We start from the raw sequence: 25,611 nt of genomic DNA on the forward strand, positions 1-25,611 counted from the left end.
CATTTTCTTAGCCTCTATCACAATATATAGAGCATTCGTACAATATATGGACATGCCTGTGGCCTTCTCGAAATTTAGCGAATGAGGCATGATAGAGGTCTGTCTTATGTGAACTCCTGGTACCTAATTGCTACTTCTGCACTGTGACTCATAAAGAGTGCACAGTCCATCCAGCCCTGTGACTTTATATAACAAAAACAGTGCAGAATGAACTCAGAGTGAGCTATTGCCAGAAGTGTGAAGCCTTGCTGTCCCCTATTCCCTGCCTCCAGTTAGCTCATGTGCAGGACTTACACACAGACAGCCTGAAATATTCAGGAAGTACCACTCATGTGTTTGTCCTAGTTGCATTTAAAAGGATTTGGTCATGCTCAGATTCCTTTTACGCTTCTTATGTGCTGTTATTTCCATGTAGACTAGGGCCCCACTTTGGGGTTGGCTGACTGAAGTTACATGCAGGAGGTTTTCTGGTAGGACAAAAAGTACACTGCCAGTGTTATTTGCAGGCAGAGTTGTGCTGCTGGTGCTTGACTGTGAACTTAGGCAGCGCTTCAGAATACTTAAATAGTCCTTTGCCATGCATTGCCCCCTGGGCTGACAAGTTTCATCATCGGAAAGAGTTAGGTCAATTGGGCCTAAAATGCACTTTTTAAAAGTGTTGTGGCTATGAGTCATATGCTGGATGGATTTAGCCTCTTTGCAGTTATTCTGATAAAATATTTTTAATACAAAATGATAAAATATATAAACATATAAACTATTTAAAACTAGGCAAGACCGTACAATTCTTCTTTTTACTGTTACCACACATTCTGTGACAAAACCATTTTGCATGCACGTTCTGTTCTTTACTGACTTTTTCCATTCGCGTTGTCTTAAAATCGAGAATTTTCTCTTCAAATCTGTCCACTGTGGTTCTGAATCACTGCCGGAGTCTTTTGAAAACAGCACACTCAGCCACCCAGTCTTTGGTGTCCTCCAATACTGCTATAACATGGCAGCGGTAATAGAAAACCATAAAAGGCCTGTACGCGATGACAGAGTAATAACAGTAGATTTAAACTGTGGCAGACCAGACAGCCTCTCCCAGTTATAATGACTAATACAAATGCATGTCTAGGAGCCAATAGATTGAAGTCAATAATCATTGTTTATTACACTCATTATATGAAAACAGCAAATGTTAATAAAATTGATTATTTTGCTTTTGAGTGCAGTTGAGAAAATAGCCCCAATAGAACTGTAAAGTTCCCTGCTTTGGTTTAGGATAAATGAACCCGATAAATTCCCAGGATCACATTCAACAAATTCAGATATTGATTGTATGCTGTGTGTAATTTCATACAGTGTGCCATATGATGAGGAACATGGCAGTGAGGCACAGAGGGAGAGAGATGGAGGTGGTGAGGGAGACTGGCGACACAGAGGCAAATAAAATGACTGTGTGGGATTCATTTCAATAGAACTAATATCAGCAGAGTCACACTGATAGGCACATGCATGTGTACACACACGCAAAACACACACACAAGCACACACACAGACTAATTCAAAGCCATTTCCAGAGCTGAGCAGTTGCCTGCAGTGTTGAGGAGTGGCGTGACTGGGATAGGACCAGCCTCCTGCAAATGGCTTGGAATGCTAATACACTCACAAATGGGTCAGGGAGAGCTAAATGAGAGCTATCTAGGCCTGGCTAATTATGAAGTAACGAAGCCTCCACCAATCGGGTTCGAAGGCCAGGAAGGCCAGTGAACTGACTGGTTGTAGACAGGTTGGCTGCTAATTAGCTCGTACTAGTACAGCACTTTTACGCAAGTGGGTCAGCGTAGGATGGCGAACGGATGGATGGCATCTCAAGCACTTTCAGTATTAAGGAAGGAGACATGTGAAGTCTGATCTGTGCTCCGTCTTTTTCACTCAGAGAAATTAACACCAAATGTGCAAAGTACATATCTCCCTATTTAACCTCTGGTCATTTCATTGTATTCAATTATTAAACATATTTAGTTTCCTTTGATTCTTTGATTACATTTTCAATTTTAATTATCTGTTTTCAGCTATTTTCAGAATGGTTGAAATCACTGATTTCCATGTTGACTGACACATGTCCCCAGAAAACTTTTTATATCCCCATAGTCGAGTATGTTAGTGACATTTAATCTGGGTCTTGACTGTCAAATCTGATAGGTGCCAGCATTGTGACTGAATTAGTAATTAAAGATGGCACATTAATTCCCTTCTAAAATTCCCCTGATTAATTATTTGGATGAACTGAACGTGTATTTGTCTGGAAAGCCAAATGAGTCAGAAAATGTTACAATGGAACTGTGATCTCGCAGGTAATTTAACCTCCCTGGATAGTCCAGATGAGTAATCCCTTTTCTTTAAGGTTAATATGTACACATCTCCTCAAATAGCAGCATTTTCCTCACAGCCGTGTCTCGGGCCTATGCTGCCATCTGTTGGTGAGGATTGACCTACATTGTGAAAAGAAAAGGTTGCACACAGGACAGTACTGTAGTCCATAACATTTGCACCACTGCTTAATCAAGCAGATAATGAGCAATAAGATTTGAGGCCGTCCGGGTGGGTGTGTGTGTCAAAACTTGTGAGAGAAGGGGATTTCAGTATAAATATTTATGCCTGGCAAACAGATCAATGGCTATTAAAAAGGTCAAGGGCAGATGATGATGGATGCCGGCTGTATGTATTGATAAAATCTGACCGCAACAATGAATTACAAATGCACACACATTTGCACACGCGCACACACACATGTAGACGGCAGACCAAATGATAGGGATTAATTCATTGATCATGCTTAATCTGTCATAATTAATTCCATAGGAACAACTGTGATGAGAGCACGCCTCCATTACACAGATAAATTATTCAACATGAGGAGGAGGCGGACTCAAGATGAATGAGCATGGGAGACTGTGCCAGCAGTCACCGGCTGAGGCTAATTACAGTCTTTTCTTGGAAACTAGCACAGGTTAGCTTACAGTAATAGTTATACACCACATAAATGTAATTGGAGGCTCAGGTTAACCTAACAGTTCATGGAAGCACTTGGGCTTCATTACAGTTGACTTTGACTAAAGTTATCTAAGAGATGGCAGAGCAGAAATGTCACATTTGTTGACCTATATGCCTTTATATAGACACTTGTTCGTTCTTAGCAGAGCTGGTCCCAGTTGGAAATTAGATCTCTCGCAAGTCCCAAGAGGCTTACAGTTTAAGCTATGTATACATCTCTTCAGTCTGTTTCCTTTGTGATCATTAAGTCTTTATGCTAACACATTTAAACCCTGGAAACTGTGATATTCTGGATAATGATTGTCATTAACGCATAAGGGAAGCTAGCTTTTGGCAAAGGGATTTAATGGATCGTGAATCGAACAAAACACCTGGGGCCAGATGTATGAAACGTTGTGAGTTTGAGAGTAAAAGTCTGTGTATGCACAAAGTAAAAATATACATGAGCAGTCTTTGTGCCAGATATTTATATATTCCTGCATATGCATTGTTCTGTATCTCATCAGAAGACGTACGTGCTGTACGCAGTCTGGTAACCGTACGGCACAATGTACAACTGCCAGACTAGCTTATAGTACATATTTAATGCAAACTAGCACATATGTAACGAGTCATAATTGACTATTCATGATAATATAAACATCCATAAAGCTTTGACACTGCTCGCTGTAGCCTCACATTTATATATTTGTATACAGTGTAAAGCCAGCATGCAGGTTCATGTATGCATCATAATGATGCTTTTATTCCTTATCGAAATATCAGTTTATGGTTCAAAGAGAGTTCCACGTTTTCTGTGTGTCTGCTTTGTTTGACCCCTGTTCTAAGTGCTGAGCTCTAAATCAAGGACAACATGCATCCATTATTAATATCATTCTGGTTGTATTTTATTTTCTTTCCAGCATCATTTACAGCTGTATGCAGGCACAGGGGAAGACACTTATCATTAGGTTTTCATATTTGTGAGCACAGGCATTTATAAATGAAAAACCTAAACTCTACAAGTTCCCTTTCCTGCTTTTCATGTGTCAGCTCGTCGTGTTATCATGCTATAAGGCATGTCACAAATCAAACAATCTCTTTAACACTCCTAAATATTAGGAAATCTTTATCAAAACATGTCCTGGGCATTGCAATCATCTTTTTGACTCATTTCAAGGTGCTTATGTAAAGCACCTGGATAGCTTTGGTTTTCCCAGTCTTGTGATTGAATCTCTTCTACACACCTGTACATTTCAAAAAGATTAAAAAAAAAAAAAAAAGTCCACAAAAACGATAAAAACTTCATTATCAACAGAAAACCATGAGCAGGGAGTGACTGATGCTGCACATGGGGAGTACAGTAAAGCACTGGTATAACCAAACCGATGACAGCTTATTAACCCACACGACTGAATATGGAGGGAAGAGCTGCCAAAATACAGTTACTAGTTTTCCTGTGCTTTAGTTCAATCTTCCACTGAGCCCATGAAACATGATTTTCTCAACAATGCCTGCTGCTGCAACCCATATCATGTTCTAATAAACCAAACCTTAATCTAGATGCTTTCCTTATTTCTTTGTATGATCACAACCAATCCAGTCCTAGTCAACAGACTGGGTGTTAGAAGAAGGTTTCTCTGCACAGCGGACAGGTGGACTTGTTGCTGGAAGTGAACCATTTGTACTGTAGAAAGATGAAAAAAAAAAAAAAAATCGATGTAAAATACGACAACAAAGGCCAAAGTCAAAGCAAAGTATGTTCAGACTTTGCTGTCATGCATTAAATTATGAGATATTTGTGAATTTAAGACAAAAGGTGTGTGACACATCCAGTGGTGGGTTGTGGATTTATGAGTTACGCCTTCATTGTACCAGATTAGTCATATACAGACGAACTGTTTGCAGTGGTATTTTTCTCTCTCTTATGATTGATCGTTCAAAGATAACAAAAAAAATGCTCAAAGTTTATCAATGTAAGATTGATTGATGGAAGATCTGCACAGCCCACCACTGAACACAGTATGATCTTGACACATAAATCTCACCAAACACGCTGAGTGGAATTTCTTTTTGCAGGTGCGGCAGCCCTTCTTGGGCAGGGAGTAGTTGGAGCCGTGGATAACAGAGAAGCAGATCATACAGTCCTCTATTCCCTCGAAACGCTTATCTACGTTGTTCTTCCACAGAGCCAGGCCCTCCATTATACTGCCGTTCTGAACACACAAACACACATTTACAGTTTTCTGATTTGTTTCATCCTCTTTTTCTTTGCTTTCCCTCGAAAGAAAGTACTTCACAGCCCTCTTGGCCTGCATTGCTTCAAACTTGTAGGGATATAATGTGGTTACAGGTCTTCAAGGTTGAAGAACAGACAGTACTTACAACACAAGCCTCTTGAGTCTACATCCACTGTGTTTGTGTTTCTACCTGATGTGTGAGGTAGGTGCTCAGTTGAAGCATCCAGTTCCTCCACTGCTGTACGGCAACGCCAACGCGCCTCCCACTCTCTACAGTGATGGAGCCCAGAGGGTAGTTCTGTGGTAGCTGAATCACCAGCTCGATGAAGATATCATCCACAGAATAAGTAGCAATCACCTCCCGAGCTGCTGAGCGAGCCTTCACCTGGGGCAATGAGATAAATAAATAAATTAACCGCATGCCTACTCTCTGCTGGCGGCCTATTATTGCTGCATCTTTATATCACAAATATGAAGCAGTTGTTGCACCACAGGATTTGTTCAATCTAAATGGTTATTACACCTAATAACCTTTGTGCTGTTTCCTGGAGATAATCTATCTGATTTTACAGAAGGAATGCAATGATCAGGTCTGCTGCGGTTATCAAGGAAGTAGCACCACATTAAGTAACCTAAAACTAGTGAGTTAAAGCAGCAGGTGCACACACAAAGAGTACTTGCTAACTTACGGTCATGCTGTCAAACATTTGAGTGCTGGAATGGACAGACGATATCTCCTGTGCTGAGAGAACAGGACTGACGTATTTTATGGTGAACTTTTCCACAGCTGCGCTCACTCTCTTCTCCTGGCTGTTCCACCACAGCCGCACCATGGCCGGCAGGTCCTGCACTGTGCTGTAGTACACGCTGCAGGCCAGATGAGGCAGCTCCCATTCAACACTCGAGTTTTCTGCACGCAAGAAGCACGGGGGGAGGGGGAATTTAAGCTTGTTTTCATTTCACACCCCACGTCGAGATATTGTGTAGGTGTGTGTATGTGCTACTTACTGTCAACAGCCAGAGATAGGCTCTCTGTGAAGAAGGTTTTGGTCTCCTTCATCTCAGCCCCCTGGCCTGGATAGATGGGGTTCTCGGGCATTAGTTTGAAGAGGTGAAGGAGGAGCTTGTTAAGGGAGCAGCTTCTCTTAAGATATTGTGCATAATGGGCACGCAGCTAGATAGACCAGAAGAGCAGTCAGTATTACACATCAACATCATTCATCTCAGACATTAAAGCAAGGTTTCTCCATCCAGTCTGTGAGCTAGTATACACACTCACACCGCAAGTCAAACCCAGCAAAAAAAGCAAACGTTTTACATTAAATATCCTTCTATCTGAGGTCAGGACCTCTCATAACTCACATGGGAGGGTGAGGATTTGAAGAACGTGAGGAGCAGCTTCCAGGCCAACAAGTACCCCAGGATGCAGGAGTACTCCACACTGAGAGGCTGGACCACTGCAAACTCTCCTACTTGAACTCCTGCCAAGATGCTATCACACAGCTCCTCGCAGGTTGACAGGATGGCCATCAGAGATGCTGGAGGGGAACTGCGCACGCACACACACGCACACACACAAAAACAGATCTGTAATCTCTGAATCTTTCAGAAATATAACCTCTACAAATTTTTGTCTAATACAGGAACAACTCATGACAATATTTGGAACTCACTAACTGTCACTTAGTATGTGTAAAAACCACATTAATATGATCTTCCCCATGGACTTACAGACACGGCTCATCTCCATCATCGTCAGACTTGTTGTTGTCTCCTTCTCCATCACACTCAGGCAGCTGAGGCATGACCCTGTATTGACAATAAGCAAGTATGTTAATTTATGTAGTAAGCATGAAGTGATCATTCCCAGCCTCCTGCAGGGCCTCAAAGGTCGCAGGATAGGTGTAGCACTTTAATGATAACACAGTGCTCTTAATCTAAAGCTAGGTCATGTATTTTAGAAGCATTTTTTTGTTGTATTTGTGGAACTGTTGTCTGGATCTCCCAACAGTAATCAATAAATCAAGCGCTCTGACAAAAAAGGGGGGGGATAAAAATCTAGCGTCTGTGGCTGTTGCAGGCCAATAACAAGCCCATCTCATTTTTTCAGCCTGAATGAGGCACAAAGGGAAGGAATGGGAATTTTGGTTAATCCTTTCCAAAATCTACTCATGCTGGTTTCACCAATGTTACAACACCCCAACTTTCAGGAAATGCTATTGACAGTCTAAAGCAAAATCCTTACTTTTCTAACAAGTGGTAGATGGAGATCTGCAGAGGCCTGGCCTTAAACAGCAGAAGAGGACAGAAAGTGTTGAGGAGCGTCTGGAGGGGCTCCGGCAGGTTTGTATTCTGGTCCGCTATGAAGCGCGGCGGCAGGGAGTTCTGTTTTAGCTGCTGCACAGGCGCGTATGTCAGAGCCACGCCAACTGACTGCAGTACCACCAAAGGGAAGACGGGGTCGTCCGGTTCAGTGAAGGCATCTGCATTTACACAACAAAAACAGAAGGACTGTGGTTTAGTCTACTGCAATGACAGGTTTGTGAGTCAAACACGTAAATGTTCTTCATTTAGCAATGACCATATCACCTTTTGATGTGCTTAATACAGTGGTGGAATGCAACTTAAGTACATTTACTCATATACTTCAAGACAAATTGGTGTTACTTTCATTTGAGAATTTTAATTTTATACAACTACATCTTAGAAGCAAATACTGAATTTGAAGAATCTAAATGCTTCTGATAAACTGCAGGATTAAGTGTTCCTTTAATTCAATTTTCAATTCAATTCAATTTTATTTATTTGTATAGCGCCAAATCACAACAGAAGTTGTGATTTTAAGCAAGAACTTGGTAAGTTTTGGTTCTTTACTTTTCAGCATAGGCTTGCTTCCCAGAGACTGTCATAAGCTCCTAAAATAAAATCCACACACCTGTGATACTGATAGGCAGAGGCAACAGCAGGTTGTAGATTCCTTCTATGAAGAAGTCTGTCCATTCACCAGCCAGCTCTGACGGCAGCTTCTCCAGCACGTCGGGGGAAGAGGACGTGAAGAACTGGTTCAGCTTCACTATCAAGGCAGCGTTCTCACACACAAACAGCTGCACCCACGGGTTCCACAGACTGCTCACGTTCTCGCAGGCAACCTAAGATTGGAAGCAAGTAAAGGTATGGGCAAGTAAATACGCAGGAAAATGAAAAAAATATATGGGAAAGTTTTTTATTAGGAGGCAGCAGAGTAGCATAGTGAGGACTCCAGCAATTCATATACCAGAGTTCAAGAGTTCAACATCCCCTAGCAGGAAGCATCCACCCCCCCCACAGAATCCTGAGCACCCTCTATGTGCCACTTCACTGTAGCAGACCCCAGCCCCTGACCTCAAAGTCACGAAGCAGCACAATACATATGAGCTCAGTCTCACCTCCAACCAGGCTAACATAGAGCAGAGCACGAAGTCCCACTGGCTGCCCCCGAGAACTGTCGGACGATGAGTCACCAGCCAGGACAGGAAACGCATCATCTCCACGGCAAGATTCAACTGTTCAGCGGTTGCTTTGGACAAGTCGCTGGAGTGTGAAGACAAATGCAGACGTCTGAGCAAAACATTTCCAAACTAGGACAGTGTTTTAAGTGATGCAATAAAGTGTAGTCTAAATGTTTGTGTGCTTGCACTACCTGCCAAAGAGGAACCAGTCCTCTTTGCTGTTCCTCCACTCGATGACAGTGGCCAGGATAGCCTGCACGACCTCGTCCTCCACTTGTGTGTTGGCTTTTAGACAGCAGAGCAGCACCGCCAGACACCCGTACACATCTGTGACACACAGCCCAAAATTATTATTTGCTTGGTTCGCTTGTGTCTGTACATGCGTGTGTGTGTGTGTGTGTTTATGTGTGTATTCTCACTGTCATTCTCTTGCCAGTTGATTATTCCAGCAGTAGCCAGAGTAACAAGAGCCTCTCTGTCTGCTTTGGTCATGGTGGGGCAAAGCACCTGGAGCGTGCTCAATTTGCTTTGAGACACTGGGAACAAACTGACCAAACAGACGATTCTCAATATGCAACACAGCAATAACAGTGGCCATAAAGCAGAACTGAATGTGAAAGTAAAAGCACTTAAAGTTATGTGAACAAACAAAAGTATTAACCTGTCTGCACTGCCATAAAGCTTCCTCACTGTTGCACCGTGAGTGGCTGCCAAGTTGTTGGTTTGCATGTAGTTTTCTAGAGTCAAGGACCACAGACCTCCGTCCTCTACTGACCTTCAGGGGAAATAAATAAGATGCACATATATTCAGTGGATAGTGTTTCAAATAATTGCCTGGGAAAATAAATACGTGCACAAAAATCAGTATGGATGAATTTCGTGGTCTTGTTTCTTTTTTGTAATCAGCTGTTTTTTAATTGATTACTAGACAAGTCCACCAAATTAGTCCTGCCCATGTCTTTAGGAGAGACTCCTTGGGTCAAGGCAATATATGGAAAATCATTACATGCGTTGATCTTCTGTAATCTTGATTCGAAATGAATTCCTCATTCGTCAGAAATCAATGAGTGTAGCTCACCTTGAGTACAGAGTCTCCAGCAGAGCTTTCATTGGAACCTGGCTGTGGAGTCCTTCTGACAGCCCCCAGTCAGTCAGAAGGCTGTGATAGGCAGACACTATAGCAGGGCTGTACTCCACCTCCTTACACCACTGCAGTGCATACAAGAGTTCTGAAACTGCCAAAGGAAAGCAAACATATATATAAGTATACTGGACAGCGTCGTAGACTGACATTCCCATAAAAAACACAAATTTACAGAAAAAGATACTCATATGTACCCGTGTACTTGAGATTTGGCAGGTGTGAAGGACATTCTGCCTCCTTTTGGTCACATGGTACGAATGCAGGCCGGGCCACCCTCCCCAGCAGGGCACAGGCACATAGGTGGGCCGGCAGCCTGGCTGACACCCTAAACTTCCAGATGTCCATGGAGGATTTCTCACAAACTCCTCGGTGACGGCTCGACAGTAAGGGGGTTTTGACCCACTGCAGAGGACAGGCAAAAAGCAGAAGAACAATGCATGAATGTCAAGTGTTTCCTGTGGAGGATTCCATTAAAGTAAGCAAGTGGGGGTGATGGATTGGCTGGCTCACCTGAGGAGGTAAGGCTTGTCTGATTGTTGTCCATTCTGTCTGGCTGGGTGTCAGTAGGGTATAGAACTGGGCAAGGAGGGTGAAGTCTTGATCACAGACAGAGATAATTGTCTCCACTACGCTTTGTACAGCCAGAACTAGAACCTGTAAACTAAAAGGTAACATCAAGAAGAGTTAGCTGGAACCACGACCCAGTGAACAGGTACAAACGACATCAGAGGAAGGTGTTTTGTTACCTTTTAATGTCCAGAGAGACGGTGAGGAGTTGGTTTGTCACCCAAATGGCCGCACTGTGCAGGAAACCACCTTCCTTGACCTCATACTCGGAGTGCTGGACCAATGACCGGACCCCAGCTACACACACTTTCCTCAGCTTCTCTAAAAGTGAGTCTTTCAACACAACATCGCCAAAAATCAGTCGTTTATCTTACCTGACAAATATATATGTTTGTGGACTGCGAGAGTACCCACCAGTCAGGCGACTATGTGTTTGATCTTGGGCGGTGAGCTGGAAGACAGTGAGCAAGAGCTCCTCAGCGGAGAGAAGGAGAAGACAGTCTTGTACGGAAGAGAAGAATGTGGAGGCCACATCACAGATGAAGGAGATGAGTGGCTCCATGTTGCCTGCATCCGACAGACTCTTGGTCTCGGACAGAGTGGCGTGGAGCTTCTCTAAGATTTTCTCCATGTACACCTCCCCTATCAGAGGCTCTGTAAACAGACCAAAAACATTATCTTATAGCTTAGCTACTGATAAGAAAATTATCTTATATTTGCTGCTGTGTGTCTGTGTGTTCACCATTGTTGTGGGGCTGAGAGAGGACCAGGCTAATAAGTGTCCAACTGTGTTTGCTTGCAGAGGACGTAGAACTGGGAGAGCTGCGTCCCACCTTGCACAGCTCCTCAGTCAATCCCAGGAGTTGCTCGCCCAGAACTGAACCTTTCAGCCAACCACCACAGCTCTTAAGAGTCTCAGGGTCTACGCAGGCCTATCAGGACGGAGAGCGGAGCAGCACAGACATTTATAGCAGTGTAAATGTGACGTTTAGGTCACACGCTTTGATAAAATAAAAAGACACATACCCTCTGTATTATTTGCAGGATAATTCCCCACTGTAGATGCATCTAGAAAGCAGAGCAAAGAGCATGAATGTCAGCAAAGAATCTATGACAAAAAAAGATCATCGCACTGCACGGAAGACATCTGAATCAATATTAGGTCACATGTTGCGACATCTGCATCTGATGTTACCGTGGTGATGTGGTTGAGGATGCGTGTGGTTTCCTGCCAGCTGCAGCAGTAGAGCGAGCTGAAGACCATCTCCACCAGGTGCTCAGTGTCTGTTCGCCCCTTTTCAGCCAGCCACACCACTACCTGCTCCAGCAGGAACTGCACTGCTGGATTTCTCAAATTCACCTCGTCTCGCTGCTCACCGTCCTTTACTTTATCGTCCAGTTCCACCAGTGTCTAAGATGAGCACAGTTTAGGGAAAGTCAGTAACATCAAGGACATCCAAGTGCTGTACCTTAATACTACATTAGTCGACCTGAACCACCTCATAAAGATAAAAACACCTGACAGTGAAATATACTTTTGTCTCTAATCGTCAAATATGACTTACGCTGAAGACTCTGGGTGTGTGGAAAGACTGCAGGAGAAGGGAGAGGAAAACAAGATGTTTCTCTGATTTTTTCTCATTCACATGCACCAGGCACAGTTGGGCCAGCTGGCACACTACATCCTCAAAATGCTGCGTCTGCGGGGACCCAAATGCCTTCTCCTTCACAAGCTCTGACACCGTCTGCACAGGCTTCTCAACACCATCCCCCTCAACTCCAGCTTTCTCATTGTCCTCTGACTTAGAGAAACAGATCTTGACAGATTTCTTCTTCTGGGCGTGCTTCCTTTTTACTCTCTCAGGGTAACGCATTACCTGGAGACGCACAGGAAAATGAGAAGAGACTTATTCAGGCAGTGTGTTTTCCGTTTCACTTTGGCCACTTTTAAAGACATGAACGGCCCAGACAGCCAAATTGATCTGCTGTATCCTTGGTGTCAGCATGAAGATTTCAGTGGGGACTATGTCTAAACCACAGATTCCCCAAAACCAAACTCACCTGCAGCAAGGTGGCAACCCCTTCCAAAGTCTGCGGATCTGCCTCCTCGTTGTCGACATAGCGCACAAACAAAAGACCAAGCCCCTCCCAGAAGTCTGCCAAAAGCCCTTGAAAGACATCCTTGCTCTCTTTTGCTTCACCTTCACCATGTAAACCTGCCCTCTTCTCCCAGGAAACGAGCATTTCCGTGACCAGAAGGAAAAGAGGACCGTTCTGAAGGGACGGATTTCCCAGAGCCTTTTCCAGGAGTGGCAGGAGCTACGAAAAGACAAACGAAAGAAAGGTGAGGATTTTGGTAGATTTAACATGATGGGGAGAGAACGTGCAACCGTGTGATCCCACCTGCTGTGAAATAAGCGCAGTGCATATTTTTTTCTGCTGCTCCTCTTCCTCCGCATTGTGCAGTATGCAGTACCTCAAGCACTCAACAACAAAAGTCACGATAACTGCGCTTTCCGATGGGCTTGCTGCTGCACGCTCACTAGACAGACTGAGACAAACACACCTCAGGTTATAGAGTGTGACACATGAATTAGGATTTATAATGCTAACAAGAGAAATAAGTGGATCATTTTATACCAATACACAGGATCCATACAGATTTTTAATTCAAGCACTTGTCATGGACATGTATCCTGAATCCCTTACAAAATTACTGCTCGGTGTAATGGAGTGTGTTACGCATTACATCAGGAAAAATTCTTCAAAAGTCTAAATTAAGAATTCGAACAATTATTTTTTTTTACATTCTAATTAAAATCTGCATATAATTCATTAAGTTGATGCAGACAGAAAAACAAATCACCCTTGTATTGCTGAAGTGAAGAAGGTGGTGTAGAAGTCCAGGGCTGGATCAGTGACCTCTTGGGGCAGTTTGCTGAGCAGTGGCATTAGATTAGGGTGGAGCGCTCTCGCCATGCCTTTGCCACCCTCTTTTAGTAGAGACCAAAGTTTGGGTAAGAAGCCCTTCTTAGCATTCACATGTGTCCAGCAATCCTGAGAAACAGGAGAAATAGAAGATTATACACAACTTAAACATAAACTGGTGGAACAAAAAAATAAGCACATCTACATCTGTATCTACACGCTTGTGGCTCAATTAGTGCTGGTTAATATAACTCCTCCTGGCACTACCTATTACATCTACTGTAACAACAGACAGTAGAAAATATCATAGAACACCTGATGACATCACGGCACTAGCATGACTGTACATACATGTGAGGGCATCCTTTAAACGCAAGCTTACAGGGATTGTAGACACAACGTGAAGAACAGCCTCCCACACTGGAGGCAGCACTACAGGGTCTGTGTCGTCAATGCTGAGGAGAACAGCAGGGCAGAGTCGCGCCACTTCAGCCTGGACGAGACCTGGAGTGAACTCGCACAGAGCGCACACCATCTCGAAAAAGGCCCCTCGCACCTGTGGAGAAACACATGGTAGTAATTAGGGAAAATGTTGCTCACAGCAGATTATTATTACCGTATATTTGTCAGGTTATGCCACACACGGATATAAGGGTATCACATATTATCCCTCACCGTCTACGTAAACTACAAACTTTTGTCATGATGAAAAATACCTTGAAGATGTTATGATGAATATATGAAATTTAAGTGGAAAAATAAACATTTAGTCCTTTATTTAAGTTGAGTGAAACTGCCTTGTGTGCAGACATTAGATGAACTAGTACATGCATATTCCAACTTGGGTTATAAGCAGAGCAGTCCCATTCAGTGCCAGTACCTGTGGTGTCTTGTGTTTGCTGTACTTCCAGAACTTCGCCGAGTTAACAAGATGTGCTAGTCTTTGCTCCAGGGCCATCCTGTCATTCTGGAGCAGCAGGGACAGCAGTTTCTTTACCCCCAACAGAGAGCTGGTCTGCATGCGCACATATTTGGCTTCTCTCTCCTCCCCTGTCACACTTCTAGAGAACAGAGGGAACCAGCAACAGAATATATTATCATGGAGAGTTTGAGGAACGGACCCATAAGCTACAATGAGCTAAACTTTTAACTTACTGTGGATCGCTCAGAGTGTCAGCTGTTTCCTTTAACAAAATGTCTTGCAGAACCTGTAATACAAAAATACTAATTAAACAGAAAACTTAGCACATTAGGTTACACCTTGTCTGCACTAAAGCCACCACTACTACTTACGTTAAGGATCTCATCCTTGCAGAAGCCGAGAGCCTCGGGCTGTTTGGTTGGGGAAAAAGCAGCCTGGAAGGCCTGGCACGCAGCAGAGGCTGCAGGTGTGTAAGTGTCGCACTGGGACAGAATCCAGTGGCCCATCAAGCTCTTCAGAAAGGGAGCCAAGCTGCGACGCACCTTCAGCACCAGCTGCTCAAAGGCCTGCTGGGTGGCCTCCCTGATCCGGCGGTCATGGTCCTGATAGACATAATGATGAAGGTTAAGTTCTCTTTATGTGGACACACCTCAAGCACTTGCTATCACACACAGTGTGACTTTGAAACAAAACAGCATTTCATGAGTGTGTGCTGAAAGACCGGCTTACCACTGCTATCTTGCAGTAAATCCTGGGCCAGTATGGCAGGACCCCCTTGACATCTTCAGCATCACGCTCCTGACACATGGACCCAAAGTCCTGCACAGCCTGAGAAGAGAAAATAGCTTCGAGACACAAATCTGGACCAAAAAACATCCAGCTATGACTTCAATGGCTTTAGATGGCTTTCAGGTACACTGTATCATGTATTATTCAAAGTGGTAGGTTGTAGTACATATGTTACATGGTAGCTGTTTGTTATATGTGATTGGTAAGTTAGGTGAAGATCAAACTCACTTTCAGTCTGGTGACAACATCCCTCTTGGAGAGTTTCCTGAGCACCAGGCGGAAATCAGCATCTACCAGGTTGTCTATCTCCTCCGCGCCATGGACAGCAGGGACGTAACTCAGCTCTAAAGCGACCGCTGTGTCGAAGCCCACAAACCCCGGGATGACACCACCCTCCCGGGTCAGTGCCTCAGCAGCTCGGCCGCTACTAGACGGCTGGCAGCGGGACAGAAACGCGTGATTATAGAAACAAAAATTATGCAGACGGAAAAGTTATGTAACAGCTGGGACAACACAGTCACACGTAGCGTTAGCTGTTAACACGAAGTTTACTTTAGCTTGTGCTAACAGGTCTGTTGCTAGCAATCTTACTTTGACACTGTACGTTTAGGGAAATTGGTACTTACCCGAACATTTCCTTTAGTTCGCTGTTTATTCTTACCCCCCATGGATACGCATTAATCTTAGAAGTATTACTTTTCCGTTTTATAATAGTAGTTTGTAGCGTTAGCTGTCGTAATGATACACAGCTGCAGCTACTGATACAGCCATTGATCGTACGTGTGTTACGGAACTGAACACTTCCTGTCTAAGTCTTTCAAAATAAAGCGTGATCTCCACAAACTTGACCACACTGCAAGATACGAACAAAGAAAAAAACGTTTGAGAGTTTCCACTATTTTTACCTTGAATAGAAAACAGTCCCCAATGAAAACTGTAAACATCGAGATAAGTGGATTACCCAGACTTAACAGGATAACACGTACATAGCCAAAATTTAGTACCTCAATCAAATTCATTAACAGCTGAACTGTAAAATAACACTTAAGCACAAATTACAGGTAACTTAAATAACATGGTGGTGGGAACTTTCTTTAAATTAATCAAGTATTAACATTTTTTGCACAACTCTTAGTGAAGAAATTACATGCACCATGGTACCATATTTGTTCTCTGCTCTATGCATTTAACAGCGTCCCTGGTTATTCTGCAAATCATGCCCTTTTACTTTGAATGGGACATCACAAAACAGAAGGCTCACATGCGTGTGCTTGACACAGAAAAACTTACTTCCGTTAAGGATTTCTTCTTCTTGTCCTTTTGTAGTGACCTTATCAGCATTGTGCGCTCATTGCTGCCCTCCATGTATTTAGTGCAGACACTGCAGCCATGTAAATATCAAACATGATTCGTCGTCAGAGGAGCAGCAGTTCGTTTGAGCCTAAGGGTGATGGAAGACCTTGAAGTGTCCTTTAGAGAGAATAAATATAGCCAGTGTATGAGTGGAGATAATGTCCCGATGATGGCACTGGGAGGAAAAGTCAAGAGTTTAAAAGTCAAAAGTAAATTTCATATCAGTCTGCTCATTTAGGAGTCATCCTCGGAGCACTGTGTATATTCAAAGCCATGCTCATGGAAATCCAGCCATTTCTATTACCGACCAAAGCACTGAAAAGGGGATTTGTATAATAGTGTGTTTAGGTGAAAGGCTCAATTAATTCACAGCAATTAAAGAGTACGTTGTATAAGAGGTTATTTGAAACTTCGTGAAGCAGTGGGAACATAAATAATGATCGATTACTGCTTATAATCAGCTGTGACTATTTCTGCAGCTGTTTCTAATCTTGAAGCCTTGGCATGTGCAGATGAACCAGAACTTAGAGTGGATTCTCAACATGTCTCCCCTTGGGGAGAAACATCCAGAAATGTGACTATTTCCATATGCAGAGTGGTCTGGCGTCAGAAGAACAGCATGTTTTTCCAGTTTTCCTGTTTAAATAGGATTTCACAAGCAAAAGCTGAGAGCGACTGACATTTTCCTTTTCCCTTCCTCACCAGTGAATCAAGAAAGTTTGCCCTTTGTCACGATCTTCATCAAATAGTTGTCCTTAACATTAAAATTATATGAGATCACAGTCAGCACAGAAATCGAAGTGACAGTGATCGATTTAGTATATCTGGATCACCTGTCTTTAGTCTGAACATGAATGTTTCTCTGTATTTTTTACAATCATGGTGTGATGAGCTGGGTTGGGTTGAATAACTGAATGCAAAATCTTAAGTAAACTGTGAGATACGTACAAACAGGCTGAACCACTTAAGCCTGATTATGTGCAATCATGTCACATTTGCAATGAAGGTGTCCCGAATGGCCACTTGGGGAAAAAAGTGTCATTTGTGTTGACCACAGAAATCTTCCAGGAACCACAGAAGTACCCGCTGTCTGCTTTTCAGTGCCCATGACAATATTTAAACTCATATTCATCTCTCAGCAACCAAAATAAGCAGAAAAAGCAGACTGTGCCGTGTGCATTTTATTCACAGAAACAGATTCCTTGTTACCTTCAGGCAAACATTTCAATGTGACGACAAATTCTTCAGTAAACAAAGTTTCAATCAATGTGGATTTGAAGTGCCAGAGTTCACCTTGGAAATGACAGTAAGTACTCGTTAAAATGCAAGCAGCCAACGTTTTTTTCTGGAGGTCACAGGAAACCACATATTTAATGCGAACTGCGTCTGGGTCTGTGTTTGGCCTGCATTATTATTAATATTTAAGTCATTTTGAACCCAACAGCCGCAGAGAATGACATGAAAACGATGCATCAGGTTGACTGTCACCTTGCCTTTTCGTACCTTGTGCAGACAACATATTTGGTTGTACAGAACCTTGATTTGAAGACCTTAGATTTTAAAGGTTTGGATCAATTCATCCTGTGAAACCAGATATGGAAGTACTAGTACGCTGTAGCAGTAACAGTAGTAGTACTAGCATGGAAAAACTGTTCCCCTGCACCATCAACCTCTGACCAAATAATGTCTTCAGCTGTAGCGTAATATATGACTGCATGTTTCTCACACCACATTCAACTTTTAATACATTTCAAATAAACCAATCTCTTTTTAAAAGTACACTGTTAGAGAACTGCTGACAATCTGCAAACTGGAACTGTAAATTTTAAAGTAAGCAGCTCAGTGCTCTGCATTTCCTGCCTTAACACGGTTTCACCCACAAATCTGGTTTACTGTAAATGTAGTAGTCTCAACACAGTTTAAAATTACAATGGATTCGTTTTTCCTTAGCTGATTCATGTGTTCAAAGTGAGATTATTGGTGTTTTTCCCACTAAATCAGTGCAATAACTATTAATTAGAGCCTTGTAAACTGATATGTTACCAAACCAATTTGTTCACAATCCTCCCCATAGATTAACATCCAAATTTGTTACGGTCCTCTATAATTTCTTGATGCTTTACCCCATTAAGAGTCTATAAAGGTGACTCGCTCAAATGCAATCATGTTTGTCAAATTTAAAAAACAAAACAAAACACTAATATGTGTAAAAGTAGAGATTTGGGGAAAAAATACTCAATTGCATTTAGAAATCAGTGAAGTGAGGAAAAAAAAATCATCTTAAGTAACTGATTAGCAGCGGTGACTTTCCACCTCTGTGTTTTGCATCGGATTTTCACATCAGACCACGATCTACACACATCTCACATTGTCTAATACAGAATAAAATATTTGATAGAGCTACATAAATTTATATATATATATATCATCAGTTGTGACCATCGCCTTGAAAGGGTTCACATTCAGAAACGATCAGGGATGAATCATCAAGTTCCATCTCTCAAATCAGTCAATTTCAGCTACCTCTGTGCCTATTCCAAGAAGATTAGTCAGTGAGTTTCACCCTCTGATGTGAAAGCAAACTGAGGTCAGTCAGTACAAACCTACACGTAACTTGCAAAATGAAGAAATGCTACGATTAAAGGATGAAAGGAACGTGTGATCACTTTTATTTTCTAATAAACCAATTTGGGGATTTATTGAATTTGAACATAAATGCTGCATTTCATTTATTTTGCCAGTTACCTGTAGCCACACAATCCCAGCCAGTCAGTGCGCTTATGCAACACCACACTTGACACTCACAGCTTTGGACAGACCCTGGAGGTAAACATCCCCCAAAGCGTGTCCCATCTCATAACACCAACACTGCCACTCCTGAGCCGTTAAACCCCCCCCCCCCCCCCCCCAAAAAAATCCTTTAGTTACTCAGAACGAACAGCCAGAACTGTCCGTTTCCTGTCGAATTAACCCTGAAGCCTCTCCCAGAGCCTGGCCCCAGGTCATCCCAGCTGGATGTCGGCTCCTGGTGGAAGCATCGTGGTGAAACGAGGGTCCAGTTTGGGCACGAAGCCTTTAAAGTCTCTGGAGGCCTGAGTCCCGAACACATCTAGCAGCTGTCTGTTCATCAGAGCAAACCTTGGAGAGGAAACAGAGAATCATTCATGGAAAACACCACAGATTAGCTGAACAGGGACAGAAACAGTCTGACTATTGGGTTAAACTGTTCACATGAGATCGCTCCACAGTAACTCCCTTACATACTCGCAACTGATGTTCCAATTATGACTAATTATTCTCAAACGAAACATAGTTTGACAGCTGATTGATCCCACGCCACAGACTCGTACCTGCCCTGGGTTAAGCGCAGCAGAAACTTCCAGTATGTCGGCCTGAGGTTCTGCACTTCCATCACGGCCTGCGTCACAGCAGTGAGTCACACGTTACACTCAGCAAAAAATCAAAATGCGTGTGAAGCGGATTTATGTGAGCAGGTCTGCACCTTTGTGCTACTTACAGCTTGGAAACAGATGGCAGTGGAGATGGCGTAGATGATTGTGTCCGCTTGAGGAAAGTACGGGAACCGCCCAGCCTCAATTCCCTTGAAGTACAAGGTCTGAAGACAGAGAGAGATTAGATGTGTTATTAATGATAAACTGTCCAGTGCCGACCAGCAAACATGCGCAATAACATTATACAACTTTGTGTTTGTCTGTCCTTGAGGTGACAGATTCATTCTGATGTGTCTATTTTCTCTCCAATCTGCGTCGCGCTCAAAGAGATGTTCTTTTACCTCCACCAGCTTCGTGAAGAGATACATGGATGTTGTCGTGCTTCTATAGAAGAACATTGACAAACCAGCCAGGAAGCCTTGAGAGACAGGGAGGAAGAGGCAACTGTCAAACAGAGTAAATCAGCTGCAACGTGACAAAATCCAGAGGAGGGGTGCTCTACGGGGATTTGGTTTGACAGTTTACACAATCCTGTCTCACCAGCAATCAGTGCGTGGAGTTCATCGTCAATGTTACGCACCCAGCGCAGCAAGCAGCTCGTTCCCTGAGCGAAGGAGAAAAAAGACTGAACAACAGAATACTCACACGACAACACAAGAGACGCCATCATTGGAAAAAGATGGGGACTTTTTTTTTATTCTTGCCAACCTAAAAGCAAGAAAGGAGGCGAGGAAGGAAAAAAAAAAGTAAGCATGACAAAAATGTACCTTGTAGATACTGACGAAAGATCCTAGAAAGGCCCCGAGCTGGAAGTTCTCTTTGTTGTAGAAGAGGGAGGGGAGCCGCGAGGGTTTAGAGAACAGCTGCCTGAACGCTGAGGGCACTTTAAGACAACACTGAATCAGGTAGCCAATACTAAACATTCTGACAAAACCCTGGACGAGGAAAGAAAAGACAGAAGCGTTTCAGATTGGATTGTTAGCATTTAGTAACACAGAATTACAACATTTTAGATCCATCATCGTCACAAACGTGTCTTACTTTGACGCAGTAGGAAATGCAGTTGTCTTGGTAATGTTTACAACATCTGTGTCGTGGGCCCTTTTTGCATCTGGGTTATTTATGAAAAAAGAAAAAAGAAATCAATACTGGACACTTTGTACAAACCCATGTGTACCTGTGTAAAGGTGTGCGTGCTCTCACATTGATTCTAGCAGTTCCCTGGCGTAGGTTATCAGAGCTTTCCTCCTGGACCTCTCCGCTGTCGCCTGCGACTCCTCGGTCTCGATAGCAGCTATCCTCTCGAGGGGCCTTGTGTAGGTGTGCTCTGCCGTGACAGAGTGAGTGGGAATCTCTTCTTTCCCAATGATGAACCTGTAACAGAAAAAAGCGCACCGTGACTGTCGCCTTTACCAAAACAACGTCAGCGATCTACATCAGGGTGTCAGTGGGAGCAACTTACTTTAACGCAGAGAATGCAAAGCCTTTGAGGCCGTCTTTACTCCTGCAGCAAAAAACACAAAAATGATTTCTAAATATTTACATAAAAATATAAACAAATATAAGAACCTGTCCACTGTGCTGCTCTGACCTGAAGAAGAACATGTAGAGCGACGCAGTTATGCAGAACAGGAGCACCTAATGGGATAAAAAAAGACAGAATGAGGGCATCAGGGCAACAGCTGAAACACAAGCATCTGCCAGATATGGATATTTACACTATGCATGCACTACAGTGGGAGCTGCTGAGCATTCGGTGTGCATTTGGTTGTAGTCTAGCACAGTGTACACAGGAGCCTTATGGCACTGTTTGAAAGCAATAATCCAACAGGATGAAGGTTAAAAGTGAGGTAAGGGATATTTTGCATCGTCTTGATCTACCGCTGCACATTCAGACAGCTGTGAGGAGGCCCGGCTGCCTGATAACAGAGGGCTAAAGCAGACCTAGGAGCCCCTGAGGATGTATTATGCGTTATATCATTCAGCCCCCGAGCCCCATTCTTTAGCTCCCTTCACCTCCAACTCAGACCCCCCTTCATTTTACCTCTCCATGTTTGATGGGCTTGATGATCCCTCGCATCACAGCCATGCGGAACAAGGTCTCAGTAGCCTGACAACAAGATTATACTGTCACATATGCATTGTGATGCAATAGCAGATATATCTCATCACATATAACACATGTTGAAATAAACAGAGTAGCTCTTACAAGATTTGTCATGTATATTGTCAGCAGTCCTCTCCTGGTGGGGGTGAGAGGGACAGACATGGATTCTCAGTAAATGCAGAATCAATATTTACGAGGTCACAATTGATACTTAAGATCTGTGCAACGACTTCACAAAAAGTGCCAAAAGCAAGTTACAGCTGGTAAATGTGTTTTGGAAAGACACTGAAAGAGGAGGAGAACCACGAAAAATGTCGTGAATGTCAGCAGACAGGAATCTCACCTGCTCTTGCGCTCCAGGAGGATTGCAATGTAGGAGGCAGGCAGGGCCGAGCCAAACCCGGCAGACCAGGAGTAGAAGCCTCCCAACATTTTCCTAAAGTTAGAAATGCACAGTGTTGCTTCAGGGTTTGTTCGGTGTTTGTTTTTTTTCCAACTAAAAAGTCGTAAACAGACTCAAGCACACTGACCCTCTTAAAAGAAGCAATGTTTTGGTTTTGCTTTTTTAATCACAAGGGAAATATTGTCATATTAATATATGTTTGGCTTTGGAAAGTCTACACAGTAAATTTCAATTCTGTGCAGCTTAAATAAGAATGTGTGTGTGTGTGTGTGTGTGTGTGTGTGTGTGTGTGTGTGTGTGTGTGTGTGTGAGTATATGTGTGTGTGTGTGTGTGTGTGTGTGTGTGTGTGTGTGTGTGTGTGTGTGTGTGTGTGTGTGTGTGTGTGTGTGTGTGTGTGTGTGTGTGTGTGAGTATATGTGTGTGTGTGTGTGTGTGTGTGTGTATGCATGTAGTTGAGAGTGGGTGTTTGTACATACGGAGGGTGGGAGGGATGGGTTTTTATTGTTGCTTTATTTTGATTTATATTGTTTTTTAACTCCTGTGAAGCACTTTGTGTTGCATTTTATTATGTATGAAAAGTGCTATATAAATAAAGTTTGGTTTGATTTGATTTGAAATGTGCCCTGTTGAGATCTTGACATCTGTATTGATATGGAGCACTTTTCTTGTGTGGGTGCCTGTTCTGCTTATCTTGAGGACGCAGAGGGTGCCCTGATACGTGTTCCTGCCCTTGATTTCACACTATTCCACTGATGTACAGGTGCTGGTAATGAACAGTAATGAAGAAGACTGCTACCTAGTGACCGTGGATGAGCTGATTTAAAATCAAACCAGATCGATTTTGCTTTCATCTGCAGTTTAGATGCAGTGGCTTCTTCACTTTCTTTCTTCTTCTTCTTGTTGATATAGGACTTGGTTTACTGTGGATAATGATAGTTTTGTACCTGCTTCCTTGAGCATGTTTATAAGGTCCTTTGCTATTGTTCTGTACGTTCATCAATAGGTGACAGAACACGTCTACCACACAGCCATCATACCGCTCAGGTAACCACAGTTTGCTAACATGAAATCCGTGTTGCAGATGTACATGTGATCATCTGACTTCAGCTGTATCTGTGTGACTTTTGCTCGGTTCAACTTACCTGAGAATGCAGAAGAATAAAATGTAGAGACCTCCATTGGCAGTGAGGAAAGAGGTAGACCATAGGATCTCTGGCAGAAGCCTCTTTAAGTAGTAATCCTTCTTCCTTCTCCTCAGAACAGCTGCTATCTGCAATACACATGTCACAATGTTATGATTTCTATTCCACTTTGCACTTGGTTGTATGAACAGTATTACAGAATGCTTACAGTGGCCTGAAACTGCGAGGGACTGATGGCTGTCAGGTTCAAGAGGTTACTCTGGAGTTAATCGACTTGCGTAATTTAACGTTATCAGATGATGTTCCCAGTTGTTATTCATGGCTGTATCATGTGTAGTCGTAAAAGATAACGTGCAAGTGCAAAGTTTTCACCTCTTGTACAGATTTTGTATTTGTACATGAACTTGAACTTAGCCTCCTGAGTGGAAGCTCGCGACATATCAACTAATGTTTACGACGTTTCCCAGAACTAGTTAGCCTTATTTGGTTAGCTAGCTAACTTTAGCTTCAAGCCCAAACATTATTGCAGGGCGAACAGCAAAACTTACCAGGTAAAGAGGGGCGTATATTCTGAAAGAAACCTCCAGAGCACTCTTCGTTACATCCACAAAAGACTGCGCACACGACGGGTTCCAGGTATGACCGATCTCGTAGCAGTTCTGCGGTAATTTACTGAGAGCAGCCATGTCTCAACACTGCAGCAAGAAGACGACAACGCGTCGTCGTGCGCGTTCACAGTGCGTAGAGCGCGGACACGCAAAAGAGCCGTGCGCGAACACAGCGCTGTCGGGTTTCAGACCGTCCTGCTGATCAGAAATAAGTAAGGAATCAATGGTTTATTGAAGACTAATTTGTTGTCCGTTTTGGTGTGAATCAACACTGATTTATATATCATCTTACTTCATCATATGATCATTGTGTCATACGTGTCAATAAAACTCAATTATCACTTGTGTTTTTTGTGTGTATTAAGTTTCAGTTCAACTTGTATTTGGAAGTGAGATTCAGCTTTCAAAATGATCTCGCTCTTTTGATTTCAGTTCTCTAAACCTGACTATATTGAGAGACATGACACTTGGGCAAAAAAGGCTGTTATTCATTTAAACCAGAATTAGCTAGATTAGTATGAAAGAGATGGGGAGGTGTGTGACAAGATCTAAGAGGTTTGTTCTTTGCTGTTAATGCTACAAAAATCAATTCCCCACCTGTTCACTGTGGATATAACCAAATACTTAAATCATAAATCTGCCTAAATCTTCAACTAAAAGCCTAAATCTGGGATCAGATTAAGCTTAATCTGACACAAGATGTTAACCATGTTCTGTAAAAAATGTGCTCGGTCCTGTTGGTGCTCAAGTGGACACGTCAGTGTACCCAGTAGTATGATTTTATCAGTGTTTCTATCCTAAATTTGGTGGTAGTCGAGATCATTGCACACTAAATTTGGCTGTAACATAAGTATAAAGAAACAGCACAGGCATTACAGAGAAACACACCAACTTGAGAGCGACATGGTAGTCTGACAGCGCCGACTCAGTTGAGCTACAAATCATTGCTGCAGTGTAGACATCAGACAGCAGTCATGTTGAGTTTCCAGATGTTTCGCCACCACAGTGAAGTGCTGGGCTGGGGCCTGACTGAGAATAAATGAAAGCACAGATGAGCTTGTGGAACAGAGTGTTCTTTCTATGGGTTTGGATTTCAGGGGACACCATGGTGCTACAAGACAAGAGACAGCACAATCAACTCCTGAACCAAGCTTGGCCTCAGTGACCTACAAGCACGTAACATGAATAATGAGGCACTTATTTCAGCCTTCTTGCTTTCAGACCTTTTTTTTCCCCTGTGAGAACCACTACAGTCAATACAGCAGATCACTGCTGTGCTTGGGTGCAGATTGTAGAGAGAGATCTTCTGGGATTATCAGAAATAGCAAACTCAAGGATCACACTCACCTAATCAAATGAGGGGGGCAAGGTCAGAGTGATTATGATATGTTGTTTTCGTAAGATCAAGGTATAAATACATCCATCATTTAGCTGTACCGCTCAGAG

General features: G+C 42.9%; 2 protein-coding genes across 2 annotated transcripts; both read right to left on the minus strand.

Moving 5' to 3' along the window:
• Nucleotides 1–3,901: 3,901 nt before the first annotated feature.
• On the minus strand, nucleotides 3,902–15,894 carry ltn1 (listerin E3 ubiquitin protein ligase 1). The gene is made up of 32 exons (XM_070983375.1): nucleotides 15,726–15,894; nucleotides 15,328–15,534; nucleotides 15,040–15,138; nucleotides 14,682–14,912; nucleotides 14,544–14,596; nucleotides 14,269–14,449; nucleotides 13,771–13,944; nucleotides 13,327–13,517; nucleotides 12,864–13,011; nucleotides 12,522–12,779; nucleotides 12,026–12,337; nucleotides 11,656–11,871; nucleotides 11,487–11,528; nucleotides 11,203–11,392; nucleotides 10,875–11,114; nucleotides 10,640–10,793; nucleotides 10,404–10,554; nucleotides 10,088–10,295; nucleotides 9,828–9,984; nucleotides 9,411–9,524; nucleotides 9,169–9,296; nucleotides 8,941–9,076; nucleotides 8,687–8,831; nucleotides 8,197–8,410; nucleotides 7,507–7,744; nucleotides 6,993–7,070; nucleotides 6,624–6,810; nucleotides 6,270–6,435; nucleotides 5,951–6,171; nucleotides 5,452–5,646; nucleotides 5,070–5,237; nucleotides 3,902–4,708 (listed from the first exon to the last, which is right to left on the minus strand). The coding sequence occupies exons 1-32, from the start codon at nucleotides 15,765–15,767 to the stop codon at nucleotides 4,646–4,648; spliced, it is 5,307 nt and encodes a 1,768-aa protein (XP_070839476.1). The 5' UTR covers nucleotides 15,768–15,894; the 3' UTR covers nucleotides 3,902–4,645.
• Nucleotides 15,895–17,615: 1,721 nt separating this feature from the next.
• tmem135 (transmembrane protein 135) lies at nucleotides 17,616–24,268 on the minus strand. The gene is made up of 15 exons (XM_070983773.1): nucleotides 24,106–24,268; nucleotides 23,558–23,685; nucleotides 22,355–22,447; nucleotides 22,114–22,147; nucleotides 21,949–22,014; nucleotides 21,496–21,542; nucleotides 21,367–21,408; nucleotides 21,108–21,278; nucleotides 20,946–21,015; nucleotides 20,672–20,839; nucleotides 20,445–20,508; nucleotides 20,246–20,322; nucleotides 19,970–20,068; nucleotides 19,803–19,870; nucleotides 17,616–19,590 (listed from the first exon to the last, which is right to left on the minus strand). The coding sequence occupies exons 1-15, from the start codon at nucleotides 24,241–24,243 to the stop codon at nucleotides 19,455–19,457; spliced, it is 1,401 nt and encodes a 466-aa protein (XP_070839874.1). The 5' UTR covers nucleotides 24,244–24,268; the 3' UTR covers nucleotides 17,616–19,454.
• Between the last annotated feature and the right edge of the window lie 1,343 nt (nucleotides 24,269–25,611).

The sequence above is a fragment of the Chaetodon trifascialis genome, chromosome 16, assembly GCF_039877785.1.
Source record: "Chaetodon trifascialis isolate fChaTrf1 chromosome 16, fChaTrf1.hap1, whole genome shotgun sequence".
Lineage (NCBI taxonomy): Eukaryota > Metazoa > Chordata > Actinopteri > Chaetodontiformes > Chaetodontidae > Chaetodon > Chaetodon trifascialis.

Coding starts and splice junctions, on each gene's coding strand:
- ltn1 (XM_070983375.1), bottom strand. CDS start 15,767: ATGGGGGGTAAGAATAAACAGCGAACTAAAGGAAATGTTCGG. Junction 14,450..14,543: donor GACACTCTGAGCGATCCACA/GTAAGTTAAAAG, acceptor TCTGTTCTCTAG/AAGTGTGACAGGGGAGGAGA. Junction 10,296..10,403: donor GACAAGCCTTACCTCCTCAG/GTGAGCCAGCCA, acceptor TGTCCTCTGCAG/TGGGTCAAAACCCCCTTACT.
- tmem135 (XM_070983773.1), bottom strand. CDS start 24,243: ATGGCTGCTCTCAGTAAATTACCGCAGAACTGCTACGAGATCGGTCAT. Junction 21,279..21,366: donor TTTGCATTCTCTGCGTTAAA/GTAAGTTGCTCC, acceptor TTTCTGTTACAG/GTTCATCATTGGGAAAGAAG. Junction 20,069..20,245: donor TCTTCACGAAGCTGGTGGAG/GTAAAAGAACAT, acceptor CTCTGTCTTCAG/ACCTTGTACTTCAAGGGAAT.